Source organism: Bos indicus x Bos taurus, chromosome 4, assembly GCF_003369695.1.
Source record: "Bos indicus x Bos taurus breed Angus x Brahman F1 hybrid chromosome 4, Bos_hybrid_MaternalHap_v2.0, whole genome shotgun sequence".
NCBI classification, from domain to species: Eukaryota; Metazoa; Chordata; class Mammalia; order Artiodactyla; family Bovidae; genus Bos; species Bos indicus x Bos taurus.
The window spans coordinates 71685415-71706596 of record NC_040079.1 but is presented as its reverse complement, the minus strand read 5'-3'; the positions used below and the strand labels follow the sequence as shown (position 1 = coordinate 71706596).

General features: G+C 41.0%; 1 protein-coding gene across 4 annotated transcripts in view; it reads left to right on the top strand.

Moving 5' to 3' along the window:
* Positions 1-345: 345 nt before the first annotated feature.
* Positions 346-21182, top strand: part of PIK3CG (phosphatidylinositol-4,5-bisphosphate 3-kinase catalytic subunit gamma) — a 32924-nt gene continuing 12087 nt past the window's right edge. The window contains exons 1-10 of one of the 4 annotated variants that reach the window (XM_027539675.1): positions 346-413; positions 2517-4523; positions 7677-7742; positions 7855-8080; positions 9472-9575; positions 11994-12140; positions 13672-13762; positions 14676-14806; positions 15775-15886; positions 17359-17516. In XM_027539675.1, coding sequence (XP_027395476.1) covers positions 2529-4523; positions 7677-7742; positions 7855-8080; positions 9472-9575; positions 11994-12140; positions 13672-13762; positions 14676-14806; positions 15775-15886; positions 17359-17516 — 3030 coding nt within the window. In that variant the 5' untranslated portion in view covers positions 346-413; positions 2517-2528. Of the gene's footprint in view, positions 490-520; positions 848-2516; positions 4524-7676; positions 7743-7854; positions 8081-9471; positions 9576-11993; positions 12141-13671; positions 13763-14535; positions 14807-15774; positions 15887-17358; positions 17517-21182 lie in introns of those variants that run through there. The other 3 variants (XM_027539674.1, XM_027539672.1, XM_027539676.1) reach the window with 3 other exon arrangements.

Below are 21182 nucleotides of genomic sequence, written 5' to 3'. Positions count from 1 at the left end.
TGGGCTTTGCAGGACTAATGGGTTTCCTTTGGCTCTTTAAAATCTTCCCACCAGGCTGGCTCTCTAATACTGTAGCTAGGAGGACTTTCTCTCCACTGAGAACTAACCAGAAAAATAGTTCACGTGTGTGTGTCTCATGAATGCATATTTGGTTTGAATCTATGTCATTTTATAATAATTGGTTTGCACTCTTGAAATTAAAAAAAAAACAGTTCATAGAGTAAAAAATACATATACTTTCATGCTTAGTTCTGTGTGCTTTAACAGGAAATGCATTTCTTACACTTTTAAAATGAGCAATCACACGTATAATCAACTTGGTTAAAACTTCCTTCCTGGTAACTGCAACACTTCCTCTGCATCTGGATGTGAAGGGAGACCCAGAAAAGCGGAAGAGTTTAGAAGCACACTGGGTACGTTTGAATTTGTTTTGTTTTTAGAAATTAAACAAATGATCCTTCAACATCGTCGCCTCTGCTGCTTTATCAGGTATTGCTTCCTTCTATTTTTTGCCCTTTGTTGGGTCTGACTCGGAATAGTGACACTTCCTTCTCGGCCAGAATATTTTTATCTGGAACTGCTGTCGTTCTTCTGACGATGCTGCCACTGGCTGTTTCATCATCTAGTCCAACCCGTTAGTCCAACCCGTGTGTGTGGATATCCACAAGGTTCCGGCAATAGCTTTGCAGGTGCATCAGTCCTTTTTTGTTTTTGTTTGGGAGGAAGAGGGAGGGCCAGCCAGCCTTCAAGTTCTTACAAATGCATGATTCGCGATTTGCTAAACAGTGTTTTTAACGTCTCTCTCTCGTAAAAGGAGAAAGCTTCACAGCCTCAACCATGAAAAGCAGTGAGTATTTAGTCAGCCAGTTTTCTTCTGCATCTCTTATCTTGTAAGTCTGTTTGATGTCATGAAGGGAGAAGTAATTGCTGTGTATTTGCATGTTGCCTAAATTTGAACCTATTTTGTTTCAAGTTAGTGCCAGTATTCACAGCTTACAGTTCTCTTCTTTGTCATTCTATAAAGTAGAAAAAGACCAAATAGTGAAGGGCTTGAGCTGCAAGAGACAGTTATTTGGGACAGTTGGTTTCATGTATTTAGTAAGTGTAACTTCATAATATGTTGAGAGAGGGACTGTTGACTTTAAAAGTAAATTTAAGTCAAGATATGAACAGAAGTTTGGATCTAATGAAACTTGCCTTTCTTACCTTTTAATCAAACTCTTCTTTTTGGTATATATCAAATGCTCCACTGTTTCTTAAGGAAATAAATAGTTACTTATATATTACACTAACACTAGTCCTTTAAGAATAATATTTTCTTAAACATGAATTTTTGTTTCACTAATTGATTCTTATTTAGAATAAGAACTACTAAATAGTAAAATCAAAATACCTTATTCGTATTTCAATTTTAATATGTTAAGCATTTCAATCATTATTTGAAGAGTTTCACACTACAATAAGTAACATTTATACTTAAATGCTTTGTGAAAGTAGGTCCTTATTAACTATTTGTGGAAATAGTGGATAAATTATTGAGAATATATTGGTGAATTCTAGTTATAGAGATGAAAATATTAGAGCAAAAGGAGGTTAAATAGTCAATAGGGGTCCCAAAGCAGGTCCTTCCTTCCAACCTGTAGGTTCTCCAGAGGCAGACTACCTGAAAGTTCATATTTGGAGAGTACAGCCCTGGGGACTCGAGCAATGACAGCCAAGATGCTTACATATTTCATGATTCACAGTTATAAATATCTGCAAATGTTCTTGAGAGGAGCTTCACCAATTCTGATCTTTTTGAGTTTTATCAATGAAATGACTACCTCTCCTCACTAGAAAGAAAAAAATGAAGAGAAAAAAAAAAAATAGACAGGAAGTTGATGAGGGCGCAGATACCTGATCCAGACAGTTTGAAAAGGGATCATGAGGCAACTTGGATAAGGTGTCTGAGTCCCCCAGGAGACATGTGAGACTGAACAAAGAGGAATAAGCCAAAGGCCTGCTTTCAAAGGGAGTTGTTTCAGCATCTTACATGGCACCTTGTAAACCAGGACTTGATGCTCTAACTGGATTATTTGACTCATACATGCATTTCAATATGCTTAAAACAATTACCACTTAGAGCCATTAGTTCATCAGACAGCATGCTAGATCAGTGCTTGATCTCTCTTTTTAAATTAAAATTTCAAACATAACAGAAGTAGAGAGAATAATCAATGAGTCCCCATCTACCCATGGCCCACATTCAACCTTATTTAATGCTCCTGTCTACCCTCTGAAGTATTGCTAACACCATTTGATGGATAGGAAACAGGCTCAGAGATTATTTAAGCAGCTCCTCCCCCAGTTTCTAAGTGGTGGGGCCAGGATTCCTGGGCCCCTATTCCAAACCTCCTGTGTCCTCCTGCATACATCCCTGTCATTCATCTACACCTTCTCCTTGCCAGCTCACGGGCCACCATAAAAGGCAAGCACCTTCCCTCTGAAGAGCCCTCTGTTCTTCTCTCTGCTCCCAGGTCACATAGGGCATGGAGCTGGAGAACCATGAACAGCCTGTGGTGCTGAGAGAGGACAACTGCCGCAGGCGCCGGAGGATGAAGCCACGCAGCACGGCGGCCAGCATGTCCTCCATGGAGCTCATCCCCATTGAGTTCGTGCTGCCCACCAGCCAACGCAACACCAAGACCCCCGAAACGGCGCTGCTGCACGTGGCCGGCCACGGCAACGTGGAGCAGATGAAGGCCCAAGTGTGGCTGCGCGTGCTGGAGACCAGCGTGGCCGCCGACTTCTACCACAGGCTGGGCCCGGACCACTTCCTCCTGCTCTACCAGAAGAAGGGGCAGTGGTATGAGATCTATGACAAGTACCAGGTGGTGCAGACCCTGGACTGCCTGCACTACTGGAAGGTGCTGCACCGGAGCCCCGGGCAGATCCACCTGGTACAGCGGCACTCGCCCTCAGAGGAGACGCTGGCCTTCCAGCGCCAGCTCACTGCCCTCATCGGCTACGATGTCACAGATGTCAGCAATGTGCACGACGACGAGTTGGAGTTCACACGCCGCCGCCTGGTCACCCCGCGTATGGCCGAGGTGGCTGGCCGCGACCCCAAGCTCTACGCCATGCACCCCTGGGTGACGTCTAAGCCCCTCCCTGAGTACCTGCTGAAGAAGATCACCAACAACTGTATCTTCATCATTATTCACCGCAGCACCACCAGCCAGACCATCAAGGTCTCGGCTGATGATACCCCTGGCACCATCCTCCAGAGCTTCTTTACCAAAATGGCCAAGAAGAAGTCCCTGATGGATATCCCCGAGAGCCAGAACGAACAGGACTTTGTGCTGCGTGTCTGTGGCCGCGATGAGTACCTGGTGGGCGAGACGCCCATCAAAAACTTTCAGTGGGTGCGGCAGTGCCTTAAGAATGGTGAAGAGATTCACCTGGTGCTTGACACTCCGCCGGACCCAGCCCTGGATGAGGTGAGGAAGGAAGAGTGGCCGCTGGTGGATGACTGCACCGGAGTCACTGGCTACCATGAGCAGCTAACCATCCATGGGAAGGACCATGAGAGCGTGTTCACTGTGTCCCTGTGGGACTGTGACCGCAAGTTCAGAGTCAAGATCAGGGGCATCGATATCCCTGTCCTGCCCCGGAATGCAGATCTCACGGTTTTTGTGGAGGCAAACATCCAGTATGGGCAGCAAGTCCTTTGCCAAAGAAGAACCAGCCCAAAACCCTTCACGGAGGAGGTGCTCTGGAATGTGTGGCTTGAGTTCAGTATCAAGATCAAAGACTTACCCAAAGGGGCTCTGCTCAACCTCCAGATCTACTGTGGCAAAGCACCAGCTCTGTCTGGTAAGGCCTCTGCAGAGACTCCCAGTCCCGAGTCCAGAGGCAAAGCTCAGCTTCTCTACTACGTGAACTTGCTGCTCATCGACCACCGATTCCTCCTGCGCCACGGCGAGTACGTGCTCCACATGTGGCAGTTATCTGGGAAGGGGGAAGACCAAGGGAGCTTCAATGCAGACAAGCTCACATCTGCCACCAATCCCGACAAGGAAAACTCAATGTCCATCTCCATTCTCCTGGACAACTACTGTCACCCCATAGCCTTGCCTAAGCATCAGCCCACCCCTGACCCGGAAGGGGACCGCGTACGAGCAGAAATGCCCAACCAACTTCGGAAGCAACTGGAGGCAATCATAGCTACTGATCCACTTAACCCTCTTACTGCGGAAGACAAAGAATTGCTTTGGCATTTCAGATATGAAAGCCTTAAGGATCCCAAAGCATACCCTAAGCTCTTTAGCTCAGTGAAATGGGGACAGCAAGAAATTGTGGCCAAAACATATCAATTGTTAGCCAGAAGGGAGGTCTGGGATCAAAGTGCTTTGGATGTTGGATTAACGATGCAACTCCTAGACTGCAACTTTTCGGATGAAAACGTAAGAGCCATTGCAGTTCAGAAACTGGAGAGCTTGGAAGACGATGACGTTCTGCATTACCTGCTCCAATTGGTCCAGGTAGGGGAGGCACTCATCTCAAGGAATTTATCTGGATGTGCTGACAGGCGCCATATTAAGCCATCTTCCAGTGCACATTGTCCAAAGAGAGTCAATGATCAGTCAAAGTAGATCTACTTTTTTACTACTCAAAGAGTAGTAAATGTTCCCTTTTACTTTTTTTCTGTCCTTGAGGGCTTTTTGACCAGCATTTTGATGACATGAATAATTTCACTTTTTTAGGAGAACTGGCCCAGTGGGAATGAGAGTTTACTCTGTTAATGATAGACTTGACTTATTGAATGCTCCCTTATGCCAAGGCTCCAAGTGATCTATGCACTTTTCATGTATTATCGCATTTAACTCTCCCAACAATGTTGATAGCAGTCCAGTTAACATTTGCATTTTATATATATAAGGAAACTGAAGCACTGAGAGGTTAAGTAATGTGCCCAAGGTCACGTATTTTGAAAGACAAACTCAAACCCAGAGGTCCGATGACAGGTCTGCTCTTTTTATTGCTTCCCAATATCTGCATGTATGCACAATAGTATGTCCTAAGAGAAAAGGTCATACTCTCTGATCATGGTTGTCACAATTCATAGAGTAACATCTCAATTCTGGATGGGACCTTGAAAGCCCCTCTCTTTAGACAGGTCTGGTACTCTGTTTCCACTCTTCTTCATATGCCTTTCCCTGTGTCCAGAGAGACTAAATCGTTTGTTAAAGGTTTCCTTAGGAAGTTAGATAAAGGAGGACTGGTTCTCTTGCTCACTATAGTCATTCTCATAGTATATTGTGCTGCTTGACAAGGAGGAGGGAAGACAGGAATTGGAAGAGAATTCTATTTTACAGAACAGATGTGTTCATTCATTAATTCAACAACTCAGACTGAGTGTTTCCCCTTTTCTTGTTGCTGGATATAGAGAAGTGATCAAAACACAGCTGGACTTTGCCCTGAGTAGCCTGTAGTTCATGGAGAAAGACATCAAATAAGTATACATACAGGCAGATACTGAATAACATATTGTGACAAACGCTTTGAGGAAAAGCTATAGAATGTTATGAGAAAATAGTCAGGGGTCCTGAGGACACTTAATTTACATTGAAGAAGCTAAGGACAATTCTGAGTAGGTGATGTTTTTCAGGCTAACTGTTGGACACCAAACCAATCATTTTCTATATTTATAGGCAGTTTCTGGAGTTTTCTGATGCAAATTTTGGATAGTCTAAACTTTGAATCTTCACCTTCCCATTACTCAGATACTTGAAACATAGTTGGCCTTTATCTTTATCTAATCAAATATAACCAAAGTTTTTCTCTGCCCATGAGTTCAGAGGCTAGCCTAAACACTAATGAAAATTTAATAAAAATCAAAGTATCCTCAATTTTCTAGCTGTCCATAACAAAAAGAACATGAGGCAAATTTGCAAGGGATCTGTTTCAAATCCCAAGGCCATCATGAATTATTTTACATCGTCATTTTCACAAGTGAACTTTGCAGCCTTGGAAAATGAATAGTATTCTTCTTAGAAACGTGTAAATAAAAGAGGTCAGTGATATTAACATTGAGTTTGTGGTCCTAAATTTGAAGAAGAGTAGTCATTTGCAGATATGGCCAAATGACTCATTCATTCCTGATTAAAATGGTCTCCTGGTTGAGACCTGCATCATCTTTACAGAAGTGAAACATGAAGAAGGTCAAAAAGACTCACATTTGGGTTAAAAACTTGGTAACATTTCTGAAGTGACTACTGGTGGCTAAATAACCACATTCTCAGAATTAAGATCTTAACTACAGTTACAGTGGCACCAATTTGAGCATACGTCATCTTTGAAAGCATGGGGATAATTGAAATATTATCAAGTCAGTATTGATCATTTCCAAACTGGAAAACCAAAGTAAGGATTAGAAATCATACCCAAAATTTCCCAGGCCCTAAAACATAAAGTGAATGGAAATTTCTCCTGTTTCTTAGGGAAAAGGATAGACCATGTCTATTTATAAAGGAAATACTCCTGAGATATTTAATTTCAAACTTCTCTTTATGCTTATAAATCCCATCTATCCTGTAACTTTATATATGCACCTCTAATAATCAAACAGTATTTGTTAATCTTACTGCATTTAAAATTATGATCTATTGCATACATACAGAAAAGTACAGAAAATGATGTAATAAATATCCATGCACCCATTAGAATTTAATTATTTTTCAGGTTTTTAAAATTTTTTTTAGCCAAGTAGCATGTTCCCACATGCTTAGTTCCCCCATTAAGGATGAACCCGTGACCTCTGAATTGGAAGCACAGAGTCTTAACCATTAGACCATCAGGGAAGCCCCTACATTTTATTTTTAAATTGCCCAGGCTGCCCTGGGGAAGCAGTTGAGGTTGGGGGGCGGGGAGGGTGGTGGCAGAGTCTGGGGCAGCCACCTACCTGGGCCCTATTTTTTTTTTTTTACTTTTAATTTGTTCTTTTCTTTTTTCAGCCATAGGGCTGCCACCTATGTAAATATCTCCATATTAGCCAAGTGATGCGAAAACTACTAAACACTGCTAAACCTGAGAAAGCAGATAAAAGAAGAAATTTTCAGGCAAAAAAAAGCCCTGTATACTCTGAATCAGAGAAGGGAGTGATGATTAGTCTGTTGCAGTAAGAACCTGAGAGGCAGTTCACTGACTTGCTAGTGAGATGCCAAGCACGTATCTTGAGCAGAAGAGGAGCTACACAATTTTTAGGATCTTTATATCTAACAGATATTTTTCTCCCCAAGTGTACAATATCCCCACTGTCTATTTTCTTCCCAACAACCTTTCTTTCCTTCCACTTTTATAGATTTGTCTCCATCTTTCTCTTCTATCCTTCTAATAAAAATCAGGTAAGCCCTTCATGGGAACAAAAGCCCTCACCTCTTCATTTTTAAAGTTATTGAAAGCACATTATTGTGAGTCAAGGATTCTGGCTTCTAATCCTGGTCCTTAAGCAAGTGGTTCACTCTGGCCCAAAGTGTCCTTGAAGAGAAAGGGCTGAACTTAAATGATTGGTCAGATTCTCATCCTCCTATCCACACAAACCCACTAAGGCAGAGACCAGTTTTTCTCCATTTCCTGTTTCCTGATTAACCAATGGAGAATGCAGTCCTACAAATGCCAATGTGTTCTTCCCTTAGGCTGTGAAATTTGAACCATACCATGACAGTGCCCTTGCCAGATTTCTGCTGAAGCGTGGTTTAAGAGTAAGTACTTCCATTTTGATAAGAGCATGACATTTAAAAGGTTATCGAGAATTGACTGATAGATCTGGAGCATTAGTCATAATAATTTTAACCTTCTTGTTTCCACCCTCAGAACAAAAGAATTGGTCACTTCTTGTTTTGGTTCTTGAGAAGTGAGATTGCCCAGTCGAGACACTATCAGCAGAGGTTTGCAGTGATCCTGGAGGCCTACCTGAGGGGCTGTGGCACGGCCATGCTACGGGACTTCACTCAACAAGTCCAAGTAATTGACATGTTACAAAAAGTCACCATTGATATTAAATCACTCTCTGCCGAAAAGTATGACGTCAGCTCCCAAGGTATGGGTGGCTCGATTTTCTTGGTGCTCTTTCCAAATGCATTTGTCTCCAAATATCATCCCTGGGATCCTTCTTCTTCTGGAAGGCAAGTCACACCTTCCTCAGGGTAGCCAAGAATACATTTTTAAGTTTTCTGTCTTTCTTCAGTAAGCAAATATCAAGTTCTCCCTTTACAAGTTAATAAGTTTTGAAATTACATTTATATTCTAATGATGAATGTATGATAATAGATGTTAAACTCTTTGAAAAATTAAAACTGCATTATGCAGATGTAAGATGTATTTTTAAAGAGCAACTGTGCACCTACACACACACAAAGATTAGTTATTTCCAAATATTTACCCTTTCTGTCCCATCTTTCAAAACATGCATATAATTTTCAAATCTTCACTTTCAAAGTAATGAATTATTGAGAATTCTTTCAATTTTTTAATATATATGTATATGTATACATCATAGGTTGCAAGATGTATATATATTTATTTATATATGTGCTTCTTATAAAATATATATATCACCCCCTTTATGTTCCAGTGTTGTCTTATCTCTAAGAAATTCTACATGAATCACTCTATCTATATTCCCATTGGTTTTGGTTGATACTACATTAAATTAAAGCTATTTACACATTTTTCTGGTCTATTGAGCTGTATGAAGCTTGAGCTAGGAATTATCTCTTATCATGCTTGTATACCTAGATTCAGCATTATAGCTCATAATGGACCCTCACTAACATACTCAACCAATTTTAAGCTTTTGAATAGTTTGATTTTCCATTTTTCCCTTTGATTCTTTTCCAATATACCAAATGCTCTCTCCTAAAAATAATGGTGATAATAATCTTCACTTTTTTGTTGTTGTAAGAAAGAAAGGGGAAAATTTATACTAACCTCTAGTCTGTTACCCAGGCAGTAATTTTCCATTTATATATTTGCCTTTAGAATTTTGAGGTTGTCATATTATTTCCATACAACCTAACTTCCTCTTTTGAAAAGAATTTACCAAACCCTAACCAAATTCCATTTAATATGGTCTTCAGATATGTTTCCTAAATCAGATGGCAGTTTAAAGTTTCATATGTTGGAAAGAAAACTACAGTAATTCCCTAGCATTATCCATAAAGCATCCTTCTATACCTGTCTGGGTATGCCATATATATTCAGATATTTCTGTCCCCTGTTGTAACGTGTGTGCATAGTTTTTTGCTCTCAGTAAGCCTGTCACCCTGAAAGGTTAGTTCCTCAAGGACAGAAACCTACTCCCTTTTCTCCTATTCTTCACCTTACCAAATGTATAGAATGTTGTGAATATGTGTGACTTCAGGAAATGTTGTAGGTGATATTGGTAATTTCTTGCACTCATATAACTCTTGTGTGTTTTTACAATTACAGTTATTTTCCAACTAAAGCAAAAGCTTGAAATCCTGCAGAATTTGAATCTCCCCCAAAGCTTTAGAGTTCCATATGACCCTGGACTGAAGGCAGGCGCACTGGTGGTAGGTATCATCTTGATATGTCTTGACAACGTCTCTGCCTGCTTCACCAGGCCTTAGTGGATAAAAGCTGACATTTACAGAGAGACAGGGAAGCTGGAAAGTCCCTGGATGGGCTTCTGTCAAGCCGTTCCTCAACTGCTAGATACTAGGAACCTCAGCACTGGGCAATCTCCCATCCATTTTAAGTCAGCTTTCTTGAGGAACCATTTGTATACAATAAAATGTATCCATTGCAAGTTTACAGTTCAGTGAGCTTTGCCAAATGTACACAACCACATAACCATCACCACCACTTCCAATTATTTTGGCCACCTGATGTGAAGGGCTGACTGGTTAGAAAAGACCCTCACGCTGGGAAATATTGAAGGCAGGAGGAGAAGGGGATGACAGAGGATGAGATGGTTGGATGGTATCACCAACTCAACTCAATGGACATGAGTTTGAGCAAGCTCTGGATATTGGTGAAGGACAGTGAAGCCTGGAATGCTGCAGTCCATGGGGTCGCAAAGAGTCAGACATGACTGAGCAACTGAGCCAAACTGAACCATCACAAAATCAAGACAGAGAATATTTTCATAGAAATTTGTAGAAAAAATTCTTTCGTATCCCTCTGTGATTAGTCCTGTCCTCCTTCCGTACTCCATCCTGGATAACAGATCTGTTTTCCACCATGAAATTTTGCCTCTTCTAGAATGTCACAAAGTGGAATCATACAATATGTACTTTTTGTTATAATCAATCTTTTTAATTTTAGCCATTCAAATGGGTATGAAGTAGTACTTCACTGTTATTTTTAGTTTTATTTAGTTTCATCATTCCCTAATGATGTTGAGCATCTTATCATGTATTTATTCTTCATTTTTTTTGAGAAGCTTCTTTTCATATCTTCCAATAATTTTTAATTTGGGCTACCGTTTTATTCTTATTTACGAGTTATTTATATATTCTGGATATAAATCCTTTATCAGGTATGTAGTTTACAAATATTTTCTCCCAGTCTATGGATTACTTTTTCATTTTCTTATTAATGTATTTCCAAGAGTAGAAGATTTTAATTCTGGTTAAGTTCAATTTATCATTTTTTCTTTTATGGTTCACACATTTTGTGTCCTAAGAAATATTTGCTTCATCCAGTGATTTTCAACCAGGGGTGAACCCCCACCTCCTCCACCAAAGGATGTTTGGTAATGTCTGGAGACATTTTTGATTGTTCCAACTGGGACCATGCTACCAGCATCCAGTGGGCAGAGACCAGAGATGCTGCTAAATATCCTACAATACACAGGACAGCCTCCCCCTACCCGCCACAAACAAAAAATTATCCAGTCCAAAATTTTAGTAGTGCCAAAGTGGAGAAACATCTCCTAATTCAGTATGCCAAGTTTTTTCCCTAAAGTTTTAATTCTCATATTTAAGTCTTTAATCCATGTTTAATTTTATAACAATTAGCAGTAAGCTGGCTCTTTAGCAAAAGCATACACTACCTACTGTCCTTTTGAAGTTAGAAATGGGTTCATGCTCAGTCACTTCAGTCCTATCTGAGTCTTTGCCAGGCTCCTCTGTCCATGGGCTTTTCCTGGCAAGAATAGGGGAGTGGGTTGCCATGCCCTCCTCCAAGGGATCTTCCCCACCCAGGGATCAAATCTGCATCTCTTGCATTGCAGGTGAATTCTTTACTGCTGAGCCACTGGGGAAGCCCTAGAACTTGGTAGGAATAATGATATAGTAATACAGCTTCATATCATTTGGTTTTTTTTAAGATCACGTTTTTGATCCATAATGAATTCACTGTTGGCTAAAACTCCTAAGACTTTCTATTTGGAAAGAGTGGCTGCTAAATCACCTTTCTCCCACCTTGAATTCATTTGGAGGTTATGTAGGCTTTTTGGAGGGGAAAGGCATTGTATAATATCTGAGTGCAAGAGTTCCATTTATTGCTGTTAAATTTCATCTTGTTAGATTTGGCCTAGAATTAGATTGCATCTAATTTTGCAACAACCATGTTTAGACACTACGGTAGCAACAGAACTCTTTTTTCAAATTAATTCTTAGAATGAGGCCAAATATATAAGCAAATAACGGCAAAATTGCCCTGTGTTAGAGGGAACATTAAAGTACAAGAGTCCTGTGAGAATGGAATATCAGAAGATAGGATATGCCATGTCTCTTAGGCACTCCACAGATGCTTGGGTTTCCTGGGAACACACTTTGAGAACCACTGGTTTAAGCGTTGTGAATTGCTTTCACTAGCATTTTTGGATTTGGTGAAAATGCCATGCACATTTTTACCCAAATCACTAAAATCCTTCAACTGAAAACTTTTTCCTAGGTGTTTATAGTGATGCTTTGCAGGAAGATGTATGTCTCCACAATGTGTTTTCAATTGTGTGTAGGAAACACGTGGCTGTTTTCTTACAGATTGAAAAATGTAAAGTGATGGCCTCTAAGAAAAAACCTCTGTGGCTTGAGTTTAAATGTGCTGACCCTACAGCTCTATCAAATGAAACAATTGGAATTATCTTTAAACACGGTGATGATCTGCGCCAAGACATGCTTATTCTACAGGTATACTGCTGTTAAGGATTTTTTTTTCAGTTGTTCAAAACAAGAAGTCTGTACTAGTTGTTTAAAAAAAAATACCTTCTACTGACCCTGTTCCATTCTCCTATTTTGTATAATGAACAGTGATCAAAGATACCATAATAGAGTTTTCACGGGGGGAGTATGGCCACAGACCATTAGATACGAATCTAGTGAGCCTCATGGTTCTGTCCACTCCTGAAGAGATGCATATGCAGCATTCCCAAATAAGCTGAAACACATCCTGCACCTGACTGCTTTTCTATACACCCCATTCCTAGTGTGGTAACATGGAATAGAAATACATTGACCCCCAAGCATCCACTTTATTCACATTCATTGACATTCATTGATTTTTTCACACTCATTCATTACACACTCAATGAACATGAATTCGAGCAAACTCCAGGAGACAGTAAAGAACAGAAAGACTAGCTGCAGTCCATGGGGTTACAAAGAGTTGGACACAACTTCGCGACTGAACAACGAACAACATACACTCACAGATGTTCTCCTTACATACATCACCTTTGGTATATATCCACATACACAAATTCAAGTGAATGATCTGACAGGATGGAGGGAGAAGATGAACAGGGAAATGATTGGAGAATTCATGCAGTTTACGTAACAAGAGTGAACAGATTTTTAGAACAGAAGGTGGATGACAAAGGTATCAATGTTGATCATTTTCATATTTTTGAACATACATTTTAGCTTTGCAGATTTGTAAGTAATATTTACTGTACCCTATTTGTTCAATACTGTAGAAGTAACATAATTTCTAATATGTCATGTAGTTTATTTAAAATAGGCAAGCCATGGAATCAAAAACATGGTACAAATGAACTTACTTATAAAACAGACTCACAGATATAGAAAGCAAAACTATGGTTACCAAAGGGGAAAGGGGGAGGGGGATAAGGTAGGAGTGTGGAATTAACAGATACACACACTACTACATATAAAATAGAGAAACAAGGACATACTGTATAGCACGGGGAACTCTACTCAGTATCTTGTAATAACTATAATGGAAAAGAATCTGGAAAAGAATGGGAACAATAATCATACCCACACTAGAGGGTTAATGCAAAGGATCAACATAAAACAGTCTCAGTGAATGTCAGGTGTCATTATTGTCATTGTCACTGTTGCCCTGGTTGGAGCCCAAGAGTGCCTTATGGATAAAAATGTGTAAAGATGTTAGAATGGAACTTATATTTATTATGGCAAAATATACATAACTAAGAATAATAGATGAATCATGGCTAAAACCTACCCCCAAAGAAATCCAACTTTCCTCTTCTCCAAAGTACTACTCTGGAGCCAAAACTGAGGCTCCCAAGGAAGGGAAACATTAGAGTACCAGGTTGACAAATAAAAGTAAATTCATTACTTATATATTTTACATTCACTTCAACATTTTGTGTTACCAGAAAAGATTGTTGTCATTTTTAATGGAGAAGAGAAATACATATTTGTAAGAGAAACGTTTTTGTGTTTTGATGCCCAGATTCTACGAATCATGGAGTCCATTTGGGAGACTGAATCTTTGGATCTGTGCCTCCTGCCATATGGTTGCATTTCAACTGGTGACAAAATAGGTATGTGGGGACCTCGGGAGATGAATAGACTGCTCAGCTCATTTGAAAGGCCATCATCCCAGGGGACATCCCTGGTGGTTCAGTGGTTAAGACTCCCATTTCAGGGGGCATGAGTTCAATCTCTGGTTGGGAAACTAAGATTCTGCATACCACATGGTCCCCCCAGAATTTTTAAAGACCGTCATCCCTTCAGTGTAGGCTTTTAATAAGTAAAAAATTACAATCATAATCCATGTAAAAGGAAGAAGATGTTCCAAGGCTAGTGAATGTGACTCTCAGTTTAGTATGGACGTGTTGAAAATACGTGAATGCATGATTGAATTCCTTGTGACTACATATGGAAATGATTTTAACAAGAACTTGTTCCCTCCTCTAAACTTTCACTCTTTTCATTGCACAGTAAACTCTCTCACAAAAAACCTTCAAAAGTAGATGGAAAGATCTGCCACTTGTTTTACGAGCCTGACTCCACATTATCAAAGCTATTATGTACTTTCCTCTTAGGTGCTTTTGTAGACATTTCACATTTTAATTTCAATTAAACAAATTTTTATTTCAGTTTCCAATTTGAGAAGTAGAGAACAGCCTTCCCATTTGACTCTGGAATTTTAAAAAGAAAAAGGAACAGGTTGCCAAGTGAAGAAAGATGTGCTTGGCATATTAATGGTTTTGCTTATCAAAAACCAGCCCTTTCCTCTTTTCATTCATGGATACTGAAAGCAGGTCCCACACAACTTCCCTATCCGCCTCCTTTTCTTTCTCTTCCTCATAAGGAAACCACCAGCACGAACCTGGAAAATAACCTTCTGGTTGAGAAAGCTCTCTACCCTCCACTGAACAAAGACACAGCCATTCCTCCTCTGGGTCCGGTGCTTGGCTCCAGTTCACATCAGATCTGTGCATCTTCCCACAGGAATGATTGAGATTGTAAAAGATGCCACAACGATCGCCAAAATTCAGCAAAGCACAGTGGGCAACACAGGAGCCTTTAAAGATGAAGTGCTGAGTCACTGGCTCAAAGAAAAATGCCCTATTGAAGAAAAGGTGAGCTCCTGCTTCTCCCCACTCCAAAGGCTCCTAAGAAATTGTGAGCAGTCTAATGACACGTTTTCAAAGGGTCTGCATTGCCATGCCTCCTAACACACTGTGGAACACTTTCCCTCTGAGCTCATGGGGGTTTAAATGCTGCTGACATAGTAGATCTATGCAAAACAGAGGTGCTCATTCAGACTTCACTGAGCACTTGCTTCTCTTTTGATTATCAGGCCTGCTTTGCATAAAATTTGGTTCTGGGACATAATTTGTTAGCATCTTTTCAGACCATCTATTTTTGTCATTCAGCAGAACAATTTAGTTAACACAGACAAACTCCTTCTGATCTGGAAACACTCCAGATCATAAAAAGTAATTTGCAATTTACCCCTGCACCCTAATCTAAATGGTAAATTAGGGATGTTGAAAATGCTACTTCCATTCCTCAGAAGTACATGTGCACATCCACAAGCTGTGTGGTTAGGCTGCTTGGCTGCTGGTTAAAATTCTGCTGTACAGGATTAGCACTTCTCGTTTGCATGGGTAGCAGCCTTTTGGGGAAGGGAATATAATTAGTAGCATTTATTAGTCTGCTATACGTGTGGATTTGTGAACCCATGCATACTTTAAGTGGTCACAAGCAAAACATATGTTCACCAACAAAGGAGGAATCATTATGGGGTCTGGATTGTTGTTGGCAAGTGATGCATAGAGAGGCAGTGAACCCTTTGATTATATTACTGTTGTCCTTTGACTATTGTTTCCTTCTCATGCTGAGTCACTGTATCTTCACCTACAATGTAAGGAGAGCAATGGAGAAAGTTGGCACCTCAAAGATGAAACTTCAATGAAACCAGGCACACTGACTTTCTCCCTGAAAGTGATTCCCAGAATGGCATCTTTTGGGGAGTCCTTTGTAATAGATTCATGGTGCTCTTTGCAGTAAGAACACAACTAATATTCAGATGCATTTTAATCAGTTTCAGGCAGCGGTGGAGAGATTTGTTTATTCCTGTGCTGGCTACTGTGTGGCAACCTTTGTTCTTGGGATAGGCGACAGACACAATGACAATATTATGATCTCAGAGACAGGTGAGTTTTATTATAGAGTAATGCTTTCTGATTATGGTAAAATATGCCTAACATAAAATTTACCATTTTAACCAGTTTTAAGTGTCTATTTTGGTGGCATTCACTGCACCCACATTGTTGTACAGCCATCACCATCCATCTCCAAAACTTTTTCATCTTACCTAATGCTGCTGCTGCTGCTGCAAAGTCACTTCAGTAGTGTCTGACTCTGTGCAACCCCATAGACGGCAGCCCACCAGGCTCCCCCGTCCCTGGGATACTCCAGGCAATAATACTGGAGTGGGTTGCCATTGCCTTCTCTGTCTTACCTAATGGGAACTCATTAAATACTAACTTCCCAGCCTCACCCTACCCACCTCCCCTCCCCCACTCAGCACAGAGTAATTTTTAAATGGAAGTCAAGATTGGAGCACAGATCTAGAAGTCATTATTGTGTAGGGACACAGAGGCTGCGATCACCCTAGAGGGGGGTACCCAGGAGTGAGTAATGGAAGAAGATATAGGAAAGGAGACTTCAGAAGGACAAGTTGGACAGTAGCTGGAAAGCTAGGAAGGTGGATATGATCAACAATGTCAGATGGTACAGAGAAGCAACAAAAAAGTCACCAGTAAGGGACTTTGCTGGGGGTCCAGTGGTTGGACTCCATTCTTCCAATGCAGAGAGCACAGGTTTGATCCCAAGTAGAGGGACTAAGATCCCACATGCTGCTCAATCAAATAAATAAGATGTTTTTAAAGTCACTGGTGCCCTTAAATCTAAAATGCTGCACCTTCCTAACTTATCCGTCCCTTCTGGTTCACTGTCTAACAGTGGTCAGTGTTGGTGGCATGCCATGACATTTTTCTCTAAGAAATTTGATTCTTTACCATCTGAGCCACCAGGGAAGCCCCAATTTAAGAGTGAAGCCTGGGGAAAAAGAAAAAAACAACAACACCGTATTGGAGTAAATTGTTGATTATCCATCCTTGGGAATCAAGAGATAATGCACTTATGGACCATTCAGATGACAGAGGGCTGAATAAATGAAAAGAGATGAAGGGAGTTGTGATAGTGACAGTGGTAGAAACTGACCCAAAGGAAATTCAAATGTTTTATTTGTAAGAGTGAGACATCTGTCTCTCCTGAGTTCCATAAAGGGTGTAAGAGAGTCTTGGGCATAATGATGACATATATACGCCAGAGTTTGGATTTATATTTGTAAGAATAGTTCTGAGACGAGAATTTTTTTAATGGTATTTGGCTGTCATTTAAAGAGCATCAGAAGGATATCAAAACTATGCATGTTTCAAAGAGTGCTTTGTGGCTACTTACAGCACACACCTGCTAAGACAAAATATATCACAAGCAGAGTAAAAATAGCTCTCACACCCAAGATAGCTCATTTTCAGTCAACTGCAAAATATGTCAAGAAATGAACAGACCAGTGTGTTGTTTGCTGGTATAATGACATCAGACATTTCCTTCTCTTAAGGAAATCTATTTCATATTGACTTTGGGCACATTCTTGGGAATTATAAAAGTTTCCTGGGCATTAATAAAGAGAGAGTGCCATTCGTGCTAACTCCAGACTTCCTGTTTGTGATGGGGACTTCTGGAAAGAAGACAAGTCTACACTTCCAGAAATTTCAGGTAATTGCTTCCCTCTTGACTGCCTGCTGGGAACACCAACCAGATGGTGCTGCAGCCCTCACCTCTCACTTTGCTCTGAGTCTCCTCTTGCCTCTGCCCACCCGCTTCTCACGTGACTCCCCCAGCCCCCCACGCCCAACCGCCTCCCAGTCTCTTCTGTCCCTTCCCCAAGTGCAAAATAATGCTTCTCAGTCACCCTCTCCTAAAACCAAACAGCAAGTAGGAGTATTCCATCATCAATGGGACTGGTTAGTATAGTCCCATTGATATATAGCAGGATGATGTGGCCCTGAAGAGAGGGCTTTTAGGAAGAACTCCTGGCAGGCAGGTTTAGCCTTTGAATATTTACCTAATCAAGATGCTGCCTAGAAGATCCAGCTTTTACATGTCTTTTCAGGACTCACCAATGATGGTGAGCTTCTCTTGATTTTTGCTCCAGGTGTGTATTTATCAGTTACTATTAATAACACAAGGAATTCTTGCTTGTCTCTTTCTGTAAAGGAAGGTCCCTTCTCTCATTGGAAACCCTGTCAGCTCTATTATAGGTTGTCCCAAGAGCTTTGGGTTGTCCCGCTCACCTGTCCACCCACTCCTCCGTGGGTCTCCCATTTCTCTAAGGATGTCCACACTTGACTTTCTCTTTTATTCCTTCCTGGTCTACATCCACTTTTGACTATCAAATAGTATTTCAAATACCCGAGGAGTAAAATGTTTGCTCTTTCAAATGTAATACCTGTGAATGAACTCAGAAAAGTTGTCATGACTATTGCAATACGCCTCGTTTTAAAGCCATCAAAACACAAACCAGACCAGCAGAGGCAACAAGTGATTACTTTACAAGCATGTTGGTCTCAAGCTCCCTTTAAACAGCCTCCCTCTTAACACCTTTGAAACATGGTTTGATCGGCATCCAGCATTTCAGGACTCACTCTCTTTTCTGAGTGTCCTCTTGAGGCTCATATTAACCTTGGGAGATGACATGGGCCTTGGCATTCAGGGGAACAGGAACTGGAATGTATTGTTTTGAAACCTGCCTGTGCTTGTTTGTTCTCCCGGCTGATTTTCGATGTGGTGGTTACCGGACTTCCCCTTCCACAGCACCAGGGGTGTTGTCAGAGAAACTGAGATCTCTGTGGCCAGATGGTCTCAGGACTAGTGTTTTTCTGCGTAAACTCAACTGGGATGCAGACTGTTTCCAGGGATTTGACACATTTCAGTCCTGTTTTTCTTTAAGGTTAAAAAAAAAATCACATATTGTGACAGCTTTCTGGAAGAGAAAAATGGTTACACAAACACACACAACCTGCAAGAGTTTTACTATTTAATTTAAAGCAGGAGGGGCGTGGTGGGGGGAATACTCATTTAGGGCTTCCCAGGTAGCTCAGCGGTAAAGAACCCACCTGCAGTGCAGGAGCTGCTGGTTCGATCCCTGGGATAGGAAGATCCCCTAGAGGCGGAAATGGCAACCCACTCTAGTTTTCTTGCCTGGAGAATTTCATGCACAGAGGAGCCTGGCAGGCTAGAGTCCGTGGGGCAGCAAAAAAGTTGGACATGACTTAGAAACTAAACAATAGCAACAAATAATAAATGCTCATTTCTCATCTTCTGGAGATGGGGTTCATCTGCTTTGAACAAACACAGCAGCAATAGTGCCATTTAAACAGACAGACACGAGGATCTTGACCTCACAACAGTCTCTCCGTATTTCTCTATGTATGTTCTCTTCCTTCTGGCCAAGGGTTGTCCCTAAAATGACTGCTCATCTGAACTGTTGTTGACAAAATTCCCATCCTATAGTGCCTGTATCACTCCACCAATCCCAGCAATCCTTCCCCTTTAGTCTTCCTTGTTGTCATTTTTAAGTTTCAAAATATTCTTTAATGAAAAGACTTGGGGTTTGGGGAGGCCACAAACAGGCTCACTCCCTGTCCGGACAGCTTCCTCCCAAAGCAACAATTCTTTGCAGGGAGTCTGTCCCTTCAGTCTACAAGCATTTCTACATCCTCTGTGACCGAAAGCTTGTTTTTGAGCCATTAGAACTGCTTTCATTAAAGCAACATTCTAGGGGCATGTGTACTGCCAAAAACATACCTTTGTCAATTTTACTGTATTTATCTATGATTGTTTTACAGTACTGGCGTACTCTATAAGTGAAGTGAAGTCACTCAGTTGTGTCCGACTCTTTGCAACCCCATGGACTGTAGCCTACCAAGCTCTTCCATCCATGGGATTTTCCAGGCAAGAATACTGGAGTGGGTTACCATTTCCTTCTCCAGGAGATCTTCCCGACCCAGGGATTGAATCCGGATCTCCGAAATTGTAGGCAGACACTTTATACTCTTTAAGTGCCTGTAAATGAACCTTAAACAGATCAGCATGGCATTGTAGTTGAAAGGATGGGCTTTGGAGCAGACCAACGTTAGTGTGCATCTTGGCTCTGCTGCTTAAAACCTATGAATTACCTATCCTTTCAGAACCTCGGTTTCCTCCTCTGTGGGGTGGGAACTCTAAGACCCACCTCAAGTAGGGTTTTTAGGGATTATTTACATGAAATATGTAGAATGCTTGGTTCAGGACCCAGAATACAGCAGGAACTCAATCAACAAGACCTCCATTGTCACATATATAACAGCAGCTCTTCAAACTTTGAACACTTTTAGGATGAGAAGCCCTCTGTGAAATGAGATCTCAGCAGCACTATAATATAGAAAACATGAAAAATAGCACTGTTCCTGTTAAGGAGCAAGTAGGGGTCTGAGCTCTGCTTGTTCTGCCTGCCCAGCCTGCCCTCTTCTCTGCTGGTCTCCCCACCTTTTCCTCTCCTCACTCTCAAGAGGAAAACGGCAGCTAAATGCATGTTATACATGTATATATACAATGTTACATATGCAGAATTTCTAAAATTTCCAGCTTGACAAAGATGAGCAGCAAGTTTTTTCATCATTTGACTCAGACCTGCTGACAGTTGTGTTCGTGTGTGTGTGTGTGTGTGTGTGTGTGTGTGTGTGTGTGTTTACATACTATTAAGCCTTCTAGAATATTTTCTGTTTCTCACCTTGTGCTCCTTTTTGAGATGAAGTCCTGCAAGGTCAGGGAAGGGGAGCATCTTCCAACTCTCTAAAGAACATCCAAGGATTTTGTATGACAAAGCTGCCATTTCTAGGTTGGGTAAGAAGCGTCATATATATTTATTCTTTGAAGGAAAGGTGTCCTTGGTTCCAGCGAACCACTAAATTTGAATTGTTAAGGTTCATGAATGCACGCAGCACATTTGAATCATCTTAAAGAGCTGACCCATTTTTGTCAAGGGTGAGGGGAGCCTGCTCCACCAAGACGGAAAAGCCTACTGAGTTTGTGATGAGAGGACTGGAGTCAGGGGAACTGAAAAGGAAAGTGTGGCTCTGTCCCACCCCCTCTCCTTTCCGATGTAGCTGGTCGAACCTAGGACCAGATTCATGAGTCATTTATAGAATAGGGCAGAGTTCAGGAACAAGCTGTAATAAGACACACCAAGACCCACTACTTGAACCCAAGATCATCTGTTTGCTTTCAGTAGCACCCTACACACAGGGTGCTAAACAGATATGTTGCAATGATGATGATTTTGATCAATAAATTCTCTGCATGGGGGGAAATAACTCTCCCTTACTAAAGAGATTAAAAAAA